The sequence below is a fragment of the Sus scrofa genome, chromosome 5, assembly GCF_054392235.1.
Source record: "Sus scrofa isolate SSC_HxYL_T2T_F1_AM1 chromosome 5, Sscrofa_HxYL_maternal_Yorkshire_Landrace_v2.0, whole genome shotgun sequence".
NCBI classification, from domain to species: domain Eukaryota; kingdom Metazoa; phylum Chordata; class Mammalia; order Artiodactyla; family Suidae; genus Sus; species Sus scrofa.
The window spans coordinates 75235536-75259029 of NC_139387.1; the positions used below are offsets into that span (position 1 = coordinate 75235536).

Consider the following 23494-nt stretch of genomic DNA (forward strand, 5'->3'; position numbering starts at 1 on the left):
AATCATACAGCTTTACTTTTTTTTTTTCCTTGAAGTTCTTTTTTGTCAGCTCTTTAAAGTGTAAGAATTATATTGTGGTTGTGGGTCTGGCAAATTTTTTAAAGAAATTTATTTTTTTAAACACTGCCTTCACTGGAGCTCATATTAGAAAGCCAGTATGAGGGCTTCAGGCAGAGCTGGTAGATTTTCTTCTTTTGTTGTAGAAATAAATATAGTTTTGATAGTAATAAAGACTCCACATGCAAATGCCATTTCGAGTCTTAAAAGCTTGAACATTAGAGGGCACCTGTAGTGTTGAAGACTTGATGTAGATTTTTGTTACTGGATCTTGGAATGTTTAGTATGATTTAGTTACTTGACTACAATATTTGAATTACTTAAAAAAAAATCTTTGCATCCCTCTTTGATCTTGAAATAGAATTCACTTGAATAGTAGTATGTAGATTATTACTTGTCACCAACCTTAGAGTCCAGATTAATCATGAAAAGGAGTTTTTACTTCCTGAGCTAGGTTAGTCCTGGGAAGGAATTTCCTAACATTACTAGTAGAATATTGAAATTTCTGAACTTGGTGTACTATTGCTATTAATGCGTTGGAACATTGAGACTATTTATTTCCTGTCCTGCTTGTTGTTACCTTGGGGCTATCTTTACTGGATCTCTAAATTAGAGTTGAGACTACCAATGTATTTCTGAAGGTCTTTAACCTTTTTGAGTTTGACTAGAATATATAGACCCTGTAAAGTCTTATTTTTGACCATGTGGTTTACTTGAATTGTGTTTTCTTTCTTTTTTCTCAGGGCTGCGCCTGCAGCATATGGCAGTTCTCAGGCTAGGGGTTGAATTGGAGTTGCAGCTGTCAGCCTGTACCACAGCCACAGCAACGTGGGATCCGAGCCACGTCTGTGACCTACACCACAGCTCTCAGCAATGCCAGATTCTTAAGCCACTGAATGAGGCCAGGCATTGAACCTGCATCCTCAAGGTTACTAGTCAGATTCGTTTCCGCAGAGCCAACGTGGGAACTCTATGTGTGGGAATTATTTATATATTTTGTATCCAGACCTTTATACATACGTTAGAAATGTTTTTCACCTAGGTTTTGGTTTTTCATCTAATTTTTGGTATATTTTGTCATTTTGATGGAATTGAATGTATTAGTTATTTTTCTTGTTTTCTGCCTTTTTCTTTCTTTTTTTTTTGGTCTTTTCTAGGGCCACACCTGTGGTGTATGGAGGTTCCCTCCCAGGCTTGGGGTCTAATTGGAGCTGTAACTGCTGGCCTACACCACAGGCACAGCAACACCATATCTGAGCCGCGTCTGCGACTTACACCACAGCTCATGGCAATGCCGGATCCTTAACCCACTAAGTGAGGCCAGGGATCAAACCTGCAACCTCATGGTTCCTAGTCAGATTCATTAACCAGTGAGCCAGGACAGGAACTCTGCCTTTTGTTTCTTAAGCCCTTCCTTAACTCAAGTTCACATGGATATTCACCTAAGTTTTTTTCTTTACTTTTAATAGCTTTAAGATGTATATCTGTAATGGATATAGAATTTGTTTCAGTATACTGTACGAAGTAGGGATGTAACTTATTTTTTCCAAGAGCACCAATTGCTCAAACTTCATTTACTGAATGATTTATCCTTTCCTTGCTGTTTTGAAATGTCACTTTTAGCATATACTAAACTCATATGTAATTTAGAGTCTGTTCCTGGGCCAGTACTACATAGTTTTAATCATTCTAGCTTTGAAAGGTTCCGAGTCCTTATGCGAAATCCTAGGGGTCCGATGTGGTTTTGGAGTCCAGATTTTTTTTCCCCTGTAATGGCCAGTGGGCATTATGCAGTATCCTGTAATCATACACATTGTTTTCCCAGTGAAGTGTATGAATAACCACAGTAAGTGACCTCATATCAGATTATGCCAAGTTTTGCTGCTGAGTGAGTTAAGATGAAAAAAAAAAAAACAACCCTCTTATTTTCAGAGTTTTTAAAATTTTTGTATTGCAAATAAAGAATCATGGACTTATAATGTAGATTGCTGTTTAGGGAGTGTCTTCCTTTGTTCTTCTGTTTCAGATTGTTTTCGTTACTGTTTTACCTTACCTCTTCTGTTTGAATTTTCGAGTTAGCCGGTTATGAAGGATGCCGTAGAAATTTTCATTGGCCTGTGAAGTGGTTGGGGAAGAACTGACACCTTTACAGTGTTTGTCTTTTCATCCTTGAACATGGATAACTTTCCTTTTGTTCAGGAAAGTTTTATGGTTTTTTTACAAAAATTATTGAACATTTTTGTTAGATTGATATCAAAGTGTTTTTATGGTTTTGTTGCTATTTAAAAAATGCATTTTCTAATTATTATTACTGATGTACAGGAAAGTATTGATATTTATGTATTGGTCTGTACCTAAGCAGTTGGTTGAGTTCTGTTATTGGTTCTAATAACTCGTCAGTTGATGATGTTGGGTTTTCCAGTTAGAAAATCGTATATTCACACATTGACTATTTTTTTCTTTTCCTTGCTAATCTTTATACCTCTTATTTCTTTTTCTTTTCCATTTGCTTGGTTTGGTTTCAATATTCAGTTTTGAGACATGGTGGATGTTTTTAGAGTGATGTTTACTGAGAAATAAGTTGTGCTCTGAACAAATGCATGAGTAAACATGATTAAAGGGGAGCTATTCCTCAAGTGGGGTCAGTTAAAAGTGTCTGAGAAGGGAAATGTTTCTTATTGGAGGAGTTAATGTGTGATCTTTTCATTGCAGATAATGGCGTAAGCTATTTCTTCAAGATTGGACAGCTGAGGACCTGTTATTTCTGATTAGCCTTAAGCGGACTTACAGCCATAGAGAAACCTCAGAGAGTTCCATATTTTGGTTTTGCTTTATACTTGTCCTGGCACCTGAATTCACTTGCAACCATGTATGGAAGTGCTCGCTCAGTTGGGAAGGTGGAATCAAGCAACCAGAGCCCTGGGCGTTCACCTAGGCTTCCACGTTCCCCTCGCTTGGGTCATCGTCGAACCAATAGTACAGGAGGGAGTTCTGGAAGCAGTGTCGGAGGTGGCAGTGGGAAAACCCTTTCAATGGAGAATATTCAATCCTTGAATGCTGCCTATGCCACTTCTGGCCCTATGTACCTAAGTGACCATGAAAATGTGGGTTCAGAAACACCTAAAAGCACCATGACACTTGGCCGATCTGGAGGACGTCTGCCTTATGGTGTGAGGATGACTGCCATGGGCAGTAGCCCCAATATAGCGAGCAGTGGGGTTGCTAGTGACACTATCGCATTTGGAGAGCATCACCTCCCTCCTGTGAGCATGGCATCTACCGTTCCTCACTCTCTTCGTCAGGCAAGAGATAATACAATCATGGATCTTCAGACACAGCTGAAGGAAGTATTAAGAGAGAATGATCTCTTGCGAAAGGATGTAGAAGTAAAGGAGAGCAAATTAAGTTCTTCAATGAATAGCATCAAGACCTTCTGGAGCCCAGAGCTGAAGAAAGAACGAGCCCTGAGAAAAGATGAAGCTTCCAAAATCACTATTTGGAAGGAACAGTATAGAGTTGTGCAGGAGGAAAACCAGGTTGGTTTTATATGTGTTTGCCTTTATGTGCTCTGAATAAGTGAAACTGAATTCATGTGTGTAAATGAAATGAGCTATTCTTTTTCTTTTCTTTCTGAGGTTTTTCCCTTCTTGGCTCATTTATTTTCCTTTTTCCTGTTATTCTTAGTATTTTATGTTCTCTGTGTCTCAGCCTTTTCCAAATTGGTTCTGTGCCTTAATTGTTTTCTGGTTGCTCACCGTACTTGCATTTCTTTTCCCTAGCTTCTCTTTCTCTTCTTTTCCTTCAGCATATATTACCTTTTTGAAATCTTGTGAGAATGTAATTTTCCTACATGCTCTAAGGTCTGTCGTCAAAATTATTCAGGCTGTGGAGTTCCCGTCATGGCTCAGCGGCAATGAAGCTGACCAGCATCCATGAGGACACAGGTTCGATCCCTGGCCTTGCTCAGTGGGTTAGGGATCCGGCATGGTATAGGTCGCAGATGCAGCTCAGATCCTTAGTTGCTGTGGCTATGTTGTAGTCAGGCTCCGATTGGACCCCTGGCCTGGGAACCTGCATGTGCCTCGGGTGTGGCCCTAAAAAGACAAAAAAAAAAAAAAATTATTCAGGCTATGTAATTTAAGTGTGCGGTGTAGTATTAAGATTTACCTTTGTAAATATTTTAAAAAATCTTAAACTATCACAAGGCAGATTCATATGTTGACAGTATAGAATGGATATTAGTTAAAAGTTAATATTAATGGTGTAAATATGTATTAAGTACCAAAAATGAGTAGCAGTTCTTTCACATTTATGAAGTTTAACTTCAGGATCCTTTTTTTTTTTTTTTCTTTTTTTAAGAATTTTTTATTTCTTCAAATTTAAGGATTTAAGGTGGAAGAAAGGCAACTTGGTGTGATTGATTATATGTAAAATATAAAGTGGATTTTGGTAGGAGTTGAATGTTAAATTGAGGTTATTAAATTCATCATTGGATTAAGTAGCCTCCAAAGTACCTTTGTGATGCTGCTGAAAATATTCCTATCACTAGGATGGTTTTTATTATCAAGCAACTTGGAAATATTCATTTTAATGAGGAAAAAAATACTGGCTTCTTTATTTTCAAGTAATTCAGGCAGCTAATTATGCCTATACTTTAAAAGATCTGTGAATAAAAAGCAATGGCAATAACCTCTCTAATTACCAAGCTACATTCAAAGGCAAAATATTGGAGTCTTCTGTAAAGACTATGGTGGGGACTCAGCAGTTCAATCCAGGGGAAGGGAAACAGTCCGCAGGGCTATGATGCCAAAAAACCATATGCACTGAGGGAGGGTGAACACTGCTTTATCTAGATTCCGCCCCTTGCCCTAATTAAATACTAGTGCTGGCAGGAATAGATGCTTCCTGCACCCACTGTAATTACCACACAATCCTAAAATTGTATCACTTTGGTCCAAAAAACGAAGGGTGCAATTTTAAAGCAAAGTGAAACACTGCAATGAGATATAGAGAACTGAGAATGCTAATTAATAGATTATAGTGAGCCAGCAGTGGGCCCTAATTAAACTCTGCATTCATTACACCCTCCACAGCCCTCAGAGGTCAGACATTTTCCACTTTACAGAGAAGATTGGTTTAATAGGATTTACAGTAATTAAACAAATTTCCCCATTTCAGTTTGAGATCGGGGATTTAGATACATTCTAAATGTTTGATTTGATTGGACCATAGAGATCTTGTCTAGAATCCTATCAAATGAAAAATACACCTGTGCTTAGAATGTCTAATGTGCCTGATTCATTATTATGAAGTCCTTTTAGAAGATTCTTTCTAAAATAAATATCCATCTATTTTTATGTTTCATACTACTTTTGTTACTGAACTTTCAAATACTGGTGGTTGGAGAAATGGAACAATATATGTTTTAGCAGGTAAGGTCTTTTTTTTTTCTTTTTTTTTTTTCTTTTTGAAACTGACAATGGGGAGGGCTATTTTTTAAATTTTTTTCTTTTTCCAGGTCTGCACACATGGCATATGGAAGTTCCCAGGCTAGGGGTTGAATCTGAGCTACAGCTGCCAGCCTACACCACAGCCACAGTCACAGCAAGTCAAGATCCAAGTGCATCTGTGATAGCTCATGAAATGGAATGCCAGATCCTTAACCCACTGAGCGGACCAGAGAAAGAGTCCTCATGGATACTAGTAGAGTTTGTTACCTGCTGAGCCACAACAGGAACTCTGGTGGAAGGCTTTTGATGTGTTTACTTGATGAATAAAAATCCAGCTATGAACTTGGTTGAATTGCAAAGCTAAGGCTTTGAATGATTTATATTTTTGATTTTATTTTAACCAGCATCAAATAAGATATTGTACTTTTTTAATTATGCCTCATAATATTTTTTTATGTTGAGTTTAATTGGAAGCTTATTTTATTTTTTAATTTTTTTTGCTTTTTTCAGGTCTGCACTAGTGGCACATGGAGGTTCTCAGCCTAGGGTTTGAATGTGAGCTACAGCTGCCAGCCTACACCACAGCCACAGCAACATGGCATCCGAGCCGTGTTTGCAACCTACACCGCAGCTCTTGGCAATGCCAGATCCCCAACCCACTGAGTGAGGCCAGGTATCGAACCTGCATCCTCATGGATACTAATTGGATTTGTTTCTGCTGCACCACAATGGGAACTCCTGGAAGCCTATTTTAAAAATAAGTATTTTAAACGGCCTTCATTGGAATTTTGTGTGATCAGAGTGCATTTAAAAAATACGGTTTGGCAAGTGAGGTTTTTTTTAAATTTTTGCTTTGTGTATTTTTTTCTTTTTGAAGTCTGATTTTATTCAGGATTCTCATTTTTTGATTTTTATTTATTTAGGGATCAAGAGAATTTGAAGTTCAGAAATTAAAAAGATAAACCTATCCTCTGTAGATCCTTTGTTTTGCCATTTATTCTGTTTGGATGCTGGTGACTATTAACATTCTAATGATTTTAGGTTATACCTTGATTTTTCACATAATGAAATCTATTATTATTATTATTATTATTATTTTTGGCTGTGTCTGAGACATGCACAAATCCCCAGTCCAGGGATCGAACCTGTGCCACAGTAGTGACAACGCCCCCAGATTCTTAATATGTTGAGCAACCAGGGATCTCCCATTATTATGTGAATTTAAATAAATTTTTCCAGGCGGTTGCTAATTGTTTCACTGTCATTTAAAGTCTGATTTCGGAGTTCCTGCTGTGGTGCAACATTGCATCTCTGCAGCACCAGGATCAGGTTTGATCCCCCACCCTGCCACAGTGAGTTAAAGGATATGGTGTCACGGCATGGGTCATAACTGTGGCTGAGATTTGAACTCCATATGCCATGGGACAGCCCAAAAAAGAAGGGGGGGGGCAGAAAATAAAGTCTTATCTCACAACCTTGGATCTCTGTCTTGCACTATTTGTTTAACTTTTCTTTTTGATAATTCCATTTTAACGCAGAGATGTATTATGAATGATTATTCAGAGTATGTGAATAAATCAGTATCCTAGTCTATTTTCCAGATAGATATGATGGTTGTTTGGTGTTCCAGAAATGGGATGTGTGTGTTAAAGGCACTGTGTGGAATGTCCTGAGAAAATTAAACCAGTGTAAGATAGATATATGCTCCTTTGAGGGAGTTCACAGTCATTTTGAGAAGTAAAACTTGTGGCTTGTGGAAATTTAAGCTACCCATCCATTGGGTTTTGTCATGTGCGAAGGTATATAAATGCATAAGGGAAATTGGTTTCTTGTAGAGCTTGTAAGTTTGCTTCCCTGGAATGTAGTGGAGTATTATGAAAAATGATCCAGTGAATCTAATAAAAAATGTTGTGCAGATATCTGGCAGAGCTTATTTGTGAGGAGATAAGGGAATTTGCCAGAGGATTGCAGTCTCTTTTACCCCCCTGCCCCTTACATTTCACAGTGCAGTCTAGTGTGTGATTCATCTCAGTGATAGAATTTGTTTTATGGGTTTGCTAATTTACAGAATCTTTGCAGTGAGCAGTCTAAATATGAGTTGGAAAACCCATTTAAAAAAAATTCTTTTGTCTAGGAGAAACCAGAAAATGAACTTATAGTTTTTAGTTACATTAATACTGATCAAGAGATGTCATAGTTCCATTTTACTATTTAAAATCATGCTTGGAACTTGATATCGTTTTAACAATTATCATTTTAATCAATTAATATGGGCACTCAGTTTGCCCAGAATAGTGTAAAACATTGGAAACCGTGCTTTATAACAAGTGGTTGGGGGAATTCTAAAGAAAAGACTTGTGACGTTTTAGATGTACTCTGTGTTTTCAGTAGGCCACCATGAAGAAGGAAGTTTTTTTGCCTTTCTTTCTTTTTTGGTATTTTTTTAAGAAGGCCAGTACTGCAAAAATGAGTACAAACATGAAGGTTTAGATTCTGGCTCCATGGAGGAATGTATTTTCTAACAAAGCTCTGTTTGATGAAAGAGTCAGTTTCATGGTATAGGCTTGACCATGGCTAGAACTGGCTCCTAGGAGGCCAAATTGCTTCTGGCAGCCTCTGTAGGTGCTTCAGGTCTTTCAGCTCTGCAGAATCCCCCAAGTGATTTGGAGTAAAGCAGCACTTCATGGGGAACCATTTGAGAATTACCTGTCCTCCCACCCTATTTTATCACTCCCTGCCTCTTTCCCTTTATGATAGATAGCTTTATCGAGGTATAATTTAATTCAGCCTTAAAAAGTGTATCACTTTTTTCATTCTTAATCTGACTTATTCAAAGAAGAATTTGAGGAAAGCTAACAGAAAGTGGCCCTAGGGAGTTCTTGAACAAGGGAAAGAATGACAACCAAAAAAACTGTTTAGGAGCAGGTTTTACTGCTCCTCAGCAGAGAGGATTGCTGGAAGGCAGGCAGGGAAAACAGATGAGTTTGTTGTAGAAAGCCTGGATTCATTTAGGTACTAGGAATGGAGAAGAAGGTGCACATCCATGAGACCTTTTCAAAGAAGTATTTAGATAATAGACTATGACGGCAAGAACCATGGTATTGTGATTGAGGAAATGTTTTTGCCGTTGATGATAAATGGATAGAGATTAGAAGTGAAACTAGATTTAGGCTAGGAAGCGATGAATTTAGTTTTAATTTGAGAAGTTTTTCATAAGCATTTGGAAATCAGAGACTAATGCCTGTGACCTTAGGTACATGCACACGGATGTTATTACATGTATGCTTTTTGACATTGGAAGCTTTACTGATCTAGTTAATTCAGTATCACTAGCTACATATCTCTGCTTACGGGAGTAAGGAATGGCAAGAGAGGGAAAAGCCATTAAATGGTACATGTTTTATATGTGTTTTCTCACCCAGCTGTTTTTGTTTTGGTCTTCTGCCTTTGTTGTATTTTTCTCTGAAGATAGATAACTCAAGTGATTCTCTTGATTATTGAAAGTCAGCATTCATCTAGAAAGGTTAGTGTTTGTATTCCTGTGATGGATGAAGTTCTGCTAGTAGATGTCCTTTATTTTTAGTTAACAAGTTCATTGAAGTCAAGTATATCTGCATGATGAATTTGGAGTAAATTTGTCAAGAAGGGAAATAATGTGGAAATGTGCCTTCAGCAAAGAAATGATTAACTTTGTATTAAAATGTTATGACCCGACATAGTGTCCATGAGAATGTGGGTTTGGTCCCTGGCCTCGATCAGTGGGTTAAAGATCCGGTGTTGCCTGCCCCCGTAGCATGTGGAAGTTCCTGGGCCCAGGAATTGAACTTGTGCAACAGCAGTGACTTGAGCCACTGCAGTGACAATGCTGAATTTTTAACCCACTCAGTCACATAGGAACTCCTGTCTTGCACTTTGAATAGATCTTTAAAAGTAGAGAATATATGGTAATAATACATATGCCTTCTGCTTTTGTAACATTGCAAAACATTGGTCATTTGGAAACTATCAGTTCTTTGAGTTATGCAAGTCTTCTAGATGTTGACACATTGCATTAGACAGATTAAAAAATATTCATTAATATCATTTCCTATCTCATCAGAAAAGTCTAATAAGTATTAGTAAACTGTCAGGTTCACCAGGCAGGAGATACAAGTTTTCCAAAATTCTGAATTTTGTTTGAAACATCAGATTTTCTCATTGGCAAGAAATAGTGCCAGTTATTGTCTCTGAGTTGATAGGTTTGTTTCATAAAATTTTTTTTTTTTTTTTTTTTTTTGCACATCCGTGGCATGTGGAAGTTCCCAGACCAGGGATCCAGTTCATGCCATAGCAGTGACTCAAGCTGCTGTTGTGACAATGCCAGATCCTTAACCTGCTGTGCCACAAGGCAGATGCTCTTTTATTAATTCTTGAGAATTTAGCCATATACCTGAGTCTGAATAATCATTGGTTCTGAGTTTAGTCTTTTAAATTAAAATGCTGCTCATTGACGCAGGCATTATATTACAGTGTGCAGCAGAAGTGCCTTAAGCTTCTTTGAGAAAGAGAGACCTGAATGATATGACTCTAGGGGAAAATGTTCCAGGCAGAAGGGACTACCAGTCTAAAGGCCTTACTGGGATTTTCTGACTCTGGTCAGAGGTTGCCACTAAGGGTTTCAACTAGTTTATTCTTCTTTTCTTTTTTAGGACCACACCCAAGGCATAAGAAATTTCCTAGGCCAGGGGTCAAATCAGTGCTGAAGCTGCTGGCCTACACCACAGCCACAGCAACATGGGATCCGAGCTGTGTCTGCGACCTACACCACAGCAACGCTGAATCCTTAACCCACTGAGTGAGGCCAGGGATCAAACCCGAATCCTCATGGATACTTGCTAGTTTATTCTTTAACCTCTTATCTGTTCAGTGTTATAATAAAACACTGTGGTCTTTGACATTAAGGCTTTTGCTTCTTGGCCACAGTTAAGGAAATTATACTATTTCTTTAGTAGTAGTAAATAATAAATCTAATAAGCTGAAATTCAGCCTAAACAATATTAAATAATAGAAAACTTCACTGTTCTAGAAAGCTGGAAAGGTACTTCTTCAAAGTTTTGGAATGGGTTTATCCATGTGCACTGAGTGAAAAATTCCTGCTTTAAGATCTGTTGTTAACAGTTTTGGTTGTGCAGTCTCAGATATTAACTGTGTGTAGAGATGCCACTCTCTCTCACAAGCTGTGAAAATGTTTCTCCATTTAAACACTACTTTCAATGTTTACTATTTAATATATTGTTGATTTAACAAATATTGAGCACCTCCTTTGTACCATTATATTTTTCTGGTGAACTGCTCTAACTGAAAAATAAAGCTGAAAGCAATGTAAAAACTTTATAAGGTGGTAAGTTTGCTTTCTTGAATTTTTGGACTTCTGAATCAACATTAACCTTAAAGTGTCTCAGTGATTTAGAGGATCTGTGTAAAGAACTCATACATTTTCTCCTGGATTGTTCTTTTCACACTGTATCTTATTTTTTAGGGTAAGATGGATATGAGGATAGTAGACTTTTAAAAATATACAGTAACCCATAGTAGAAACATCATAACATAGTAGAGAGCAAGCTGAAAAAGGTCAAAAGATCCAGTGTTTTCTTGTTGCTGTTTGTTGATTGTTGATTATGGTATGGATATATTTCTGTGCTTAGAGGGGTTCCTTGGGTGGGTTATCTTAGCCAATAGTTACAATTGGCTAACCAGGAAATGTCTGCTAATTGAATGTTTCATGGTAAGGATTTCTCTTTGGTCATTTACCCAGTTTTTACTATGAAGAAATTAAAAAAGGACATATTGGTCAATTTTTTATTGTAATTGCCATTTTTAATTTTGTTTGCTCTCTGAGAGCCATTTAATATCCATAACCCTAAATGAAGCAGGACTTCAATTCTTCAAGAATCACTGCATACTTTAAAAATTATCTTGTTAAAAAAAAAAAATCTTAAAAGGAGTTCCCATTGTGGTTCAGCAGAAACAGATCTGCCTAGGAACCATGAGGTTGTGGGTTTGATCCCTGGCCTTGCTCAGTGGGTTAAGGATCCAGCGTTGCAGTGAACTGTGGTGTAGGTCGAAGACATGGCTTGGATCTGGTGTTGCTGTGGCTTTGTTGTAGTCCAGCAGCAACAGCTCTTATTAGATCCCTAGCCTGGGAACCTAAATATGCTGCTGGGCATGGCCCTAAAAAGATAAAAGACCAAAAAAAAAAAAAAAAAAAAAATCTTGTGAGCAGTGCTTGAATATTATAATTTGTTGTCCTGAGAAAGCAAGCAAATCATCAAGAATTCCTTGACAGTAGGAATCTGTATTACTATTGTTTAACTATTAGCATTGTAAAATTCTGAAAGAGATCTGTTTTAAAGATTAAGAGTATTGCCAGGCAATGCATATTAAACCATTCTCTAGAAAAATTTATGTAGATTTTTATTATCCAGTTTGTGCTTGAGGAATACCCATGAAGCTTAAAATAGAGAGCTGTTGTTGAGTGTAGAGCCCATGATAGGTGCTGCCTTCTGCCAAAGTTACTTGTGTTTGTTTTGGCCTGTTCTTTTGTGTGTTTCATCTTGGTTTGGTTTTTAAATTCTCTGAATGGTTAAAAAAAAAAAAAAGTATTTTTATTTTCTGATTTTGCCAGCATAAGGTGTGATGAGAGGTTGTCACCCACTGGGTTATCATATAATACCTTTTCTTCCCAGAGGTATTATATGATACCTTTTTTTTATCACTCAAATGAATTTATCACATCTGTAGTTGTATAATGATCATAGCAATCTGATTTCACAGGATTTCCATCCCACAGCCCAAGCACATCCCCCCACCTCCCCAAACTGTCTCCTCCGGAGACCATAAGTTTTTCAATGTCTGTGAGTCAGCATCTGTTCTGCAAAGAAGTTCAGTCTGTCCTTTTTTCAGATTCCACATGTCAGTGAAAGCATTTGATGTTGGTGTCTCATTGTATGGCTGACTTCACTTAGCATGATAGTTTCTAGGTCCATCCATGTTGCTACAAATGCTGGTATTTCATTCTTTTTAATGGCTGAGTAATACTCCATTGTGTATATGTACCACATCTTCTTGATCCACTCTTCTGTCGATGGACATTTAGGTTGTTCCCGTGTTTTGGCTATTGTAAATAGTGCTGCAGTGAACATTGGAGTACATGTGTCTTTGTGAGTCATGGTGCCCAGGAGTGGGATTGCTGGATCAAATGGTAGTTCTCTGTTTAGTTTTCTGAGGAATCTCCATACTGCTTTCCACAGTGGTTGCACCAATTTACAATCCCACCAACAGTGTACTAGGGTTCCTTTTTCTCCACACCCTCTCTAGCACTTATTGTTTGTAGACTTTTTTGATGATGGCCATTCTGGCTGGTGTAAGGTGGTACCTCATAGTGGTTTTGATTTGCATTTCTGTAATCATGAGTGATGTTGAACATCTTTTCATGTGTTTCTCGGCCAATTGTATGTCTTCTTTGGAGAACTGTCTGTTTAGATCTTCTGCCCATTTTTTGATGGGCTTGTTTGTTTTTTTGGTATGGAGCTGCAGAAGGTGTTTATAAATTTTGGAGATTAATCCCTTGTCAGTTGATTCACTTGCAAAGATGTTCTCCCATTCTGTGGGTTGTCTTTTCATTTTGTTTAGGATTTCCTTTGCTGTGCAGAAACTTTTCAGTTTGATTAGGTCCCATTTGTTTATTTTTGTTTTTATCGTCAATACTCTAAGAGGTAGATCTGAGAAGATGTTGCTCTCATTTATGTCAGAGAGTGTTTGGCCTATGTTTTCCTCTAAGAGTTTTATAGTGTCTGATTTTATATCTAGGTCTTTCATCCATTGTGAGTTTATTTTTGTGTATGGTGTTAGGGAGTGTTCTAATTTCATTCTTTTCCATGTGGTTGTCCAGTTTTCCCAGCACCACTTATTGAACAGGCTGTCTCTTCTCCATTGTATATTCTTGCCTCCTTTGTCATAGATTAGTTGGCTGTAGGTGTGTGGGTTTAATTCTGGGCTTTCTATCCTGTTCCACTGATCTATATTTCTGTCTTTGTGCCAGTACCATACGGTTTTGATGATTGTTGCTTTGTAGTATAGTCTGAAGTCCGGGAGCCTGATTCCTCCAGCTCCATTTTTCTTTTTTAGGATGTCTTTGGCTATTCTGGGTCTTTTGTGCTTCCAAACAAACTTTAAAATATTTTGTTTGAGTTCTGTGAAAAATGTCCTTGGTAATTTGATAGGGATTGCATTGAATCTATAGATTGCCTTAGGTAGTATGGTCATTTTGATAATATTAACTCTTCCACTCCACGAGCATGGTATATCTTTCCATCTATTTGTGTCATCTTGAATTTCTTTCATCAGTGGCTTATGGTTTTCAGAGTACAGGTCTTTTGTTTCTTTAGGTAGGTTTACTCCTAGCTATTTTATTCTTTTGGATGCGATGGTAAACGGGATTGCTTCCCTAATTTCTTTTTCTGCTCTTTCATTGTTAGTGTATAGAAATGCCGTCGATTTCTGTGTATTAATTTTGTATCCTGCGACTTTGCCAAATTCGTGGATGAGCTCTAACAGTTTTCTGGTAGAGTCTTTAGGATTCTCTAGGTTTAGTGTCAGGTCATCTGCAAATAGTGATAGTTTTACTTCTACCTTTCCAATTTAGATTCCTTTTATTTCTTTCTCTTCTCTGATTGCTGTGGCTAGGACTTCCAGAACTATGTTGAAGAGTAGTGGCAAGAGCGGATATCCTTGTCTTGTTCCTGATCTCAGTGGGAATTCTTTCAGCTTTTCACCATTGAGAATGATGTTTGCTGTGGGTTTGTCGTATATGGCCTTTATCATATTGAGGTAGGTTCCCGTTATGCCTACTTTCCGGAGGGTTTTTATCAGAAATGGGTGTTGGATTTGTCAAAGGCTTTTTCTGCATCCATTGAGAGGATCATATGGTTTTTATTCTTCAGTTTGTTAATGTGGTGTATCACACTGATGGATTTGTGGATATTGAAGAACCCTTGCATCTCTGGGATAAATCCCACTTGATCATGATGTACAATCCTTTTAATGTATAGTTGGATGCGGTTTGCTAGTATTTTGTTGAGGATTTTTGCATCTATGTTCATCAGTGAAATTGGCCTGTAGTTTTCTTTTTTTGTGGAGTCTTTGTCTGGTTTTGGTCCCAGGGTGATGGTGGCCTCGTAGAATGAGTTTGGGAGTATCCCTTCTTCTGCAATTTTTTGGAATAGTTTCAGAAGGATAGGTGTTAGCTCATCTCTAAATGTCTGATAGAGTTCGCCTGTGAAGCAAGCCATCTGGTCCTGGACTTTTGTTTGTTGGAAGCTTTTTAATCACATTTTCACTTTCAGTTCTTGTGATGGGTCCATTCATCTTTTCTATTTCATCTTGATTTAGTCTTGGAAGATTGTGCTTTTCTAAGAATTTGTCCATTTCTTCTAGGTTTTCCGTTTTATTGGCATATAGCTGCAATTATAGTCTCTTATGCTCCTTTGTATTTCTGTGATGTCCATTGTTACTTCTCCTTTTTCATTTCTAATTTTATTGATTTGAGTCCTCTCTCTTTTTTGCTTGATAAGTCTGGCTAGGGGGTTATCAATTTTGTTGATCTTTTCAAAGAACCAGCTTTTCATTTCATTGCTCTTTTCTATGGTTTTCTTTGTTTCTAGTTCATTGATTTCTGCTCTGATCTTTATGATTTCTTTCCTTCTACTAACTTTAGGTCTTGTCTCTTCTCTCTCAGGCTGCTTTAGATGTAAAGTTAGCTTGTTTATTTGAGCTTTTTCTTGTTTCCTGAGGTGGGCTTGTATTGCTATAAACTTTCCTCTTAGAACGGCTTTTGCAGCATCCCATAGGTTTTGGAGTGTTGTGTCTTTGTTGTCATTTGCTTCTAGGTATTTTTTAATTTCCTCTTTGATTTCTTCAGTGATCCATTGGTTGTTCAGTAGCATGTTGTTGAGTCTCCATGTGTTTGTGGTTTTTTTTTTTTTTTTTTTTTTTGCAGTTTTTATCTTGTTGTTGATTTCCAGTCATGTAGGGTTGTGGTCAGAAAAGATGCTTGATATGATTTCAGTTTTCTTAAAGTTACCAAGACTTGATTTGTAGCCCAGGATATGATCAATCTTAGAGAATGTTCCGTGCACACTTGAGAAGAAAGTGTATTCTGTTGCTTTTGGATGGAATGTCCTATAAACATCTATTAAGTCCATCTGGTTTAATGCATCATTCAGGGCCTGTGTTTCCTTATTGATTTTCTGTCTGGTTGATCTGTCCATTGCTGTAGGTGGGGTGTTAAAGTCCCCAACTATGATTGTGTTATTGTCTATTTCTCCTTTAAAGTTGTTAGCAGTTGCCTTATATATTGTGGTGAACCTTTGTTGGGTGTATAGATATTTAAAATTGTTATATCTTCTTGGATTGATCCTTTGGTCATTATGTAGTGACCTTCCTTGTCCCTTAAAATATTCTTCATTTTAAAGTCTATTTTGTCTGATATGAGTATTGCTCCAGCTTTCTTTTGATCCCCGTTTGTGTGAAATATTTTCTTCCATCCTCTCACTTTCAATTTGTATGTGTCCCTAGAAGTGAAGTGGGTCTCTTGAAGACAGCATATATATGGGTCTTGTTTTTGTATCCATTCAGGCAGTCTATGTCCTTTGGTTGGGGCGTTTAGTCCATTAACATTCAAGGTAATTATTGGTATGTATGTTCTTATTGCCATTTTATTAATTGCTTTGGATTTGTTTTTGCTGCTCTTTTTTCTTTCCTTCTTCTCTTGTTCTTTTCGCCTAGAGAAGTTCCTTTAGTATTTGTTGTAAGGCTGGTTTAGTGTTGCTGAATTCTCTCAGCTTTTGCTTATCTGTGAAGGTTTTGATTTCTCCTTCAAATCTGAATGAGAACCTTGCTGGGTAAAGTAATCTTGGTTGGAGGTTTTTTCCTTTCATCACGTTAAGTATATCATGCCACTCCCTTCTGGCCTGCAGAGTTTCTGCTGAAAAATCTGCCAATAACCTTATTGGGGTTCCCTTGTATGTTACTTGTTTCTTTTCCCTAGCTGCTTTCAGTATTTTCTCTTTGTCTTTAATTTTGGTCTGTTTGATTAATATGTGTCTTGGGGTGTTGCTCCTTGGGTTTATTTTATATGGTACTCATTGTGCTTACTGGATTTGAGTGAGTAATTCCTTCCCCATGTTAGGGAAGTTTTCGGCTCTTATCTCTTGGAATATTTTTTCTGTCTACTCTCTCTTCTCCTTCTGGCACCCCTGTAATACGGATGTTGGTGTGTTTAATGTTGTCCCAGAGTTCTCTGAGACTCTCTTCTTTCCTTTTCAGTCTTCTTTCTCTTTTCTGTTCCATACTCGTAGGTTCCACTAATCTGTCCTCCACCTCGCTTATTCGTTCTTCTGCCTCCTATATTCTGCTGTTAGCTGCTTCTAGTGAATGTTTTATTTCAGTTATTGTATATTGCATCTCTTCTTGTTTAAGTTTTATATCTTGTATCTCTTTGCTCAGTGTTTCCTGTAAATTACCCATCTTTGCCTCCAGTTTATTTCCAATGTCTTGCATCATCTTCAGCATCCACAGTCTAAAGTCTTTTTCCTGGAGGCTGAGAATCTCCTCATTGCTTAGCTGATTTTCTGGGGTTTTTCCTTTCTTCCTCATCAGAGTTATAGTTCTCTGTCTTTTCATTTTTATAGGTTTTTGGTGTGGTGACCTTTTTATAGATAAGAGAGTTGTAGCCTCTCTTGCTTCTGGTGTCTGCCCTCCTTGTGCCTGAAATCAGTATGGGAGCTTGCTGTAGGCTTCCTGATGGGAGGGGCTGGTGCCTGCCCACTGGTAGATGGAGCTGATTCTAATCCCTCTGGTGGTGGGACTTAGTCTCTGGATGGGATTAGCGGCAGCTGTGTGCCTGAGGGATCTTTAGGCAGCCTGTTTACTGATGGGTGGGGCTGTGATCCCACCTGGGTTGTTCTTTGGCCTGGGGCTTCTCAGCATCTGACTGAAGGGTGGAGCCAGATTTTCCCAAAATGGCCACCTCCAGAGAAAGGTATGGCTGCTGAATATTCCTTGTCCTTGTTAATATTCAATGTCCTTCCCTCGCAACAAGCCGCGTTCACCCCTGTTTTCCCAGGATGTCCTCCAGGAAACTGCAGTCAGGTTTGACCCAGATTTCTATGGAGACTTTGCTTTGCCCTGGGACTCAGTGCATGTGAAAGTCTGTGTGTGCCTAAGAATGTGGTCTCCATTTCCCCCAGTCCCATGGAGCTCCTGCACACAAGCCCCACTGGCCTTCAATGCCAGATGCTCCAGGGGCTCTTTCTCCCAGTGCCAGATCCCTACACGTGGGAGTTTGATATGGGGCTCAGAACTCTCACTCCTGTAGGTGAGTCTCTGTGAACCAGTTACTTTCCAGTCTGTGGGCTTCCCACCTGGGAGGTATGGGGTTGTTTATATCGTGAAATCACCCCTCCTACCTCTTGATGTGGCCTCCTCTTTTTCTTCTGGAGTAGGATATCTTTTTTAAGGTTTCCGGTCCATTTGGGTGAAGAATGCTCAGTCTTTTGTTGTGAATTTTGTTGTTTTTAGGAGAGAAGTTGAGCTCCAGTCCTTCTATTCTGCCGTCTTGGACAAGTTAATCTTTTAAAGTTTTCCTCTATGCTGTACAGTTTTGTGATTGAGAAACTTTGTCCTTCCTTTTCATACTATCTTTAAAGCATAACTGAAGGAAATGTTTTTTCAGGTTAAGTTTCTTCATTAATTTATATTGAATTCTTAAGTGTTCTGTGAAATTCAGGAATAGATTTTGTGCTGTAATTCAGGTATTTTCATTGTCGAAAAACAAATAATGGCATATTTATCTGCTTGGAGTAAAGAGTTTTGGACAGGTATTTATATATATGTACATGTATTTTATTCTTTGTACACCAGTATCCCTGTTGTTGGTCTGAGATAATAATATTAAACTGCTTCGATTAGGTGTTCACAAAAAAATTTTTGTTTAAGCGTGGTATTTTATTTTTTTCTATGCAGTTTCACTGTTTACAAATGTCCTGCAGCATTCAGTCTATCTCAAAGAAAATGTTTTGGGGGAGTTAAATGAAACTGTTGTGTAGGATTTAAAATCTACTGAGCAAGTAGAAGAATATATTCAGACAATGTTCTTAGTTTTGATTATCTTTCATAGATTTGATAATCTGGGTAATTAGTAACTTATTCTTGCCACATGGCTCTTTATAGGCATAGGAACTTAGAATAGGTGCCACATTCTTAGGAGAGAAGCATACTTGAGTTCCAGTCTTTCCTACCCTATAATTTCATGGGGTTTAGTTCTTGTTTCTCTATGAAAACATGTTACCATGGTACAGAGCATTTTCAAGAAATGAAGCAGGTGAAAGAGAATCTATTTAAATGGTAGTGGATAAATTCCTGAATTTCTCATGATATTTTTGGTGATAGGTGCTTATTTTCAAGAGTAGTGTGTTGGTTCTCAGTTGTTGGAAAGTTGTGGGAACATTGGCTGCTAGAATAATTTGGAGGCAGAAGGTATTTCTGGGATTTAGGGTAAAGAGGGCCCAGGATTGCTGGATACCCTGCAGTGCCCTGCATTGAAAAATTCTTCATTCCATGTGATTTTCAAATGTCTTGCCAGAAAGTTGTGTAGATCAGAAATCTGTTTATAATGACCTGAGTCCAGATCTTAACTACTGGAATGTGCAATAAATATGTTAGCATTTTTTGAGTAGCTTCAGTATATACTGAGTTCTCTAGCATTGGGACCACTCTGTAAATTTATGGAAGATTGTTTTGTTTGGAACTTTATGTAGAGTTTTTATTATTTTAGAAAGCAACTTCAGCAGTATTGCATTGTTGGCCAACGCATCCACCAAACAGCCTCTGTTCCCATGTGAACACATAGCAGCTGTATTGCAGCGTATCATACACTGACATATGTATTATTTTATTATAAACTTTTTTCTTTCATAGAGCATTATATTGAATTTTTGGATTGCATGTGAGGGTAGCCTTATTATCTTTGAATTTTATTATAAAATAATAAAGGACACACGACAAAATGTTTGTCATAAGAAGGGGAAGCGTAGCATTGGGTCTGACGAGCTTGGGAATGACTGGTAGAACACTGAGTCTAAAAAAGGAGACTTGCATTCTCATTTTGATCTGGCTCTGCCAGTCAGTAACTAGGTGTGTGACCACGAGGATTATTTAATCTTTTTGGACTTGTTTTCTCATCTGTAAACTCCAGAGGGTTGGACAGGGTGATCTTTAAGAGACTGACTTCTACAATGATCTATCAGTTACCTAATGGAAGTCTCTGTTAGAATCTCTTCATTTTGATTTCAGTGTCCTAGTTCAACACTGAGTCACATAAACAAGTTAGGTGCTTCTGGAAATGAGAAATACCTGACTGTTGACGTCCTTTACAGGGTAGGTAGCATAAAATTAATGCTTGCATATGAGGAGCAAGGAGCTTTTGTGTTTCATCAGTGGTCGTATGGAGAAGATGCTTTTATGATGGTTGTATAATTAAGTGAGATTAAAGGAGATAATATATATAAAATTATGGACAAGACTAAATGCCACTCTAGGTATACAGTGCAATAAATATTAGAATCAAATAAAATATTTATAAATACAAAGAATATTTTAGAACTTTTTTTTTTTTGGTCTTTTTGTCATTTCTTGGGCCACTCCCGTGGCATATGGAGGTTTCCAGGCTAGGGGTTGAATCAGAGCTGTAGCTGCCGGCCTTCGCCAGAGCCACAGCAATGTGGGATCTGAGCTGCGTCTGCCACCTAACACCACAGCTCCCACAGCTCATGGCAATGCCGCATCCTTAACCCACTGAGCAAGGCCAGGGATCGAACCCGCAACCTCATGGTTCCTAGTCGGATTCGTTAACCATTGAGCCACGACAGGAACTCCCTAGAACTTTTTTTGAAGTATGGAATGTATCTTATAATCTACCACGAGAAGGGAAGCAGTAGCAAGGGACCTATACAGGTTTTCTAGAAAGTGGGTCGCAATGGATAATAAGTTTCTTTTGGATAACTAATTACTACCAATATAGCCTTAATATTCCTGAAGGAGTTACCAGGAACTTAGAGTAGGATAATTAGCTCTCAGGATTTTCAGTTACAGTCATATCCATTATTTAACATTTTTATTTCCACAATGACTCATCCGTGAATTATAGAGTGCTTTCCCAAAAGGAATGTAATATTGCTGGAAATAATTTTTTTTACTGCTCTTTTTTCTTTCTGTGGTTAGGAGTTTCTGGCTGGTTAGATGGACCCCAAACTGTCTGTAAATAACTTAAACTATGTGCCTTTGTATGAAAAAGACTTTAACTTCCACAAAACAGCGGAGATTTTTTGAGAATGAGCAACATGGAATGTTTATATTACTCTATTTAAAACTATTTCTGTGCTGTTACCTTTTTTTAGCTGAAATTTTAATGTAAATATATGTCCCTAAAAGTGCTTTTTGCTCACATTATCTCTGTTAGTATTTCAGTGACATTAAAATAGAGCATTCCATCTGGTGTTCTCTTTGGTTTTTATATCATCCATTGTACCTTTAAAAATAGTGTAATAGATTTGTCAGTGGAAATGACGTCTTACAGTGACACTAGTATCAAGTACAGCTCTGAGTACCACTGTAGAGACTCAGTGATCATGTTAACAATAACTACTTTTATTGAGCATTTACAAATACCATACTAGATTCTTTCATATGTTATTTCTAATACTAATAACAATCTTGTAGGGAAGTGATATTGTCCTCATTTGCAGGTGAGGAAGTGAAAAATTGAGAGAGTAACCTTTTCATGTGTCACATCTGGAAAGTGATCGAACTTGGTCACTCTGGTTACAAAGCCAACTAAAATGTCATTGTGTAATTTTCAGTTAAGAACAACTGAGTGAAATGTAGATACTTGTTTAAAATATTTATTGAAAAACTAACACGTAGTCATTTCTTAAATGTGAAAGACTACGTTAAAATTCCTATCTGTTTTAATTAGAAGAGAAAATACAAGAATAGACGTATCCTAGGATACAAAGGCTTCTAGGAAGGAGTGAACATTAAGAGAAAGGACTGAGGAATGAGATATAGGCGACCCACTGAGCACATGCAAAGATATAATTTGATTAGTTTAATTTGACACCGGCAGGAATCTGTGACATACAGCACTACATTTCTTGTTTTGATTAGGCAGAAAGTTTTAAGTTAAGGATTCCTAGACTTAGATTTCACATACCAGGAAGATAAAGAAATAAACAACTATTCCCTATCACCCTCCTCCCCCCACCAAAAAAAAGTAGGGGAGCAGGCCTGGCATGGGATTGTCAAATAAAGACAATTTAAAAAAAGATAAGTGACCCCGTACTCTTACCATCATTTTTAAAGAGGGGAAACATTGTAACACTAAAGGAGTTGGACTTGCATAATCAGAGTAAAGAATAGTTCTTCCAAAGAAAATAGAGCTTTTTAATTTACAGTGAGAATTTTATTAAGGAGTGGTGGAGGAGTTCCTGTCCTGGCTCAGTGGTAACAAACCTGAGTCTATGAGGACGCGGGTTTGATCCCTGTCCTTACTCAGTGTGTTAAGGATCCGGTGTTGCTGTGAGCTGTGGTATAGGTCACAGACGAGGCTCGGATCTTGAGTTGCTATGGCTGTGATGTAGGCCGGCAGCTGTAGCTCTGATTCAACCCCTAGCCTAGGAACTTCCATGTGCCCAGAGTGCAGCCCTAAAAACCAAAAAAAGGGGGGGGAGATTGGTGGAAACTTGGTCCCCATGGGTTGGAATTTAAGATGCACTGATTTATAAGAGGGCTTGCATGTTGTAGTTCTGGGCCAATCCTGCCCACAGGATTTGTACATCCTCACAAACTAAGAATGGTTTTATGGTTTTAAATGATGGAAAAAAAAAAAGAAAAGAGGAGTACTGTTTTGTGAATGTGAAAATTATATGAAATCCAGGAGTTCCCATCTTGGCGCAGTGATTAACGAATCTGACTAGGAACCATGAGGTTGCGGGTTTGGTGCCTGCCCTTGCTCAGTGGATTAACGATCTGGCGTTGCTGTGAGCTGTGGTGTAGGTTGCAGATGCGGCTCGGGTCCCAAGTTGCTGTGGCTCTGGCGTAGGCTGGCAGCTACAGCTCCGATTCAACCCCTAGCCTGGGAACCTCCATATGCCGCGGGAGCGGCCCAAAAAATAGCAAAAAGACAAAAAAAAAAAATATATATATATATATGAAATCCAAACTTCAGTGTCTAAGTAAAATATGACTTAAATATCTCCAGGCTGACTTTGTGTATTGTCTGTAAATGCTTTCCTACCACAGCGGTGTACTCGGGTCATTGTGACAGAGTCCACATGCCCCTCTGAACCTGAAATGTTTAATCTGGCCCTTTACAGAGAAAGTTGGATGACATCCGGTTTAGACAACAGAGTAAGTGGTGAAAGCTAACAGCTACTCCTGCTCAAAGCAGTAATAGCTGGGGTAGTGTTTGCTAACACACAGACTCTGTTTTACGTGCTCTGCTTAAATTATTTATCGTCATTACGTCTTATGGAGGTATTGTTATTTTTATTTTACTGATATGAAAATAGAGGCTTAGAGAGAATATGTAATCTGCCCAAGGTCACACAGCTGTTAAGTGGAAGAGGTAGGATTTAGGCCCAAAGAGTGTGCAACACATTTCTGCTCCTTTCTGCTGTACTAGGTGGTCAGGAAAAAGAAACGCGAAGAGGACATTTTGGGACACTGAATACATTCTTCACATTTACCTTATTATTTCAGGAATGTTACCTTATTATTTGAGCAATGTTATAGTTGCTCAGTATATTATCATTGAGGAGTAAAATGAAGAAATTAACGTTAATTGCATCATGGTTTATGAGCTTTTTTGACTCAGTGGATTTTTCCCAGAG

General features: G+C 38.0%; 1 protein-coding gene across 30 annotated transcripts in view; it reads left to right on the forward strand.

The window, feature by feature from the left end:
* Window positions 1-2769: 2769 nt before the first annotated feature.
* ERC1 (ELKS/RAB6-interacting/CAST family member 1) overlaps window positions 2770-23494 on the forward strand; it is a 359940-nt gene continuing 339215 nt past the window's right edge. For all 30 annotated transcript variants that reach the window (XR_014804001.1, XR_014804004.1, XR_002344313.2 and 27 more), the window contains exon 1: window positions 2770-3593. Coding sequence is in view for 16 of the 30 variants with exons in the window: in XM_084957042.1 (XP_084813168.1) it covers window positions 2925-3593 (669 nt within the window). In the remaining 14 variants the exon portion in view is untranslated. The remainder of the gene's footprint in view (window positions 3594-23494) is intronic.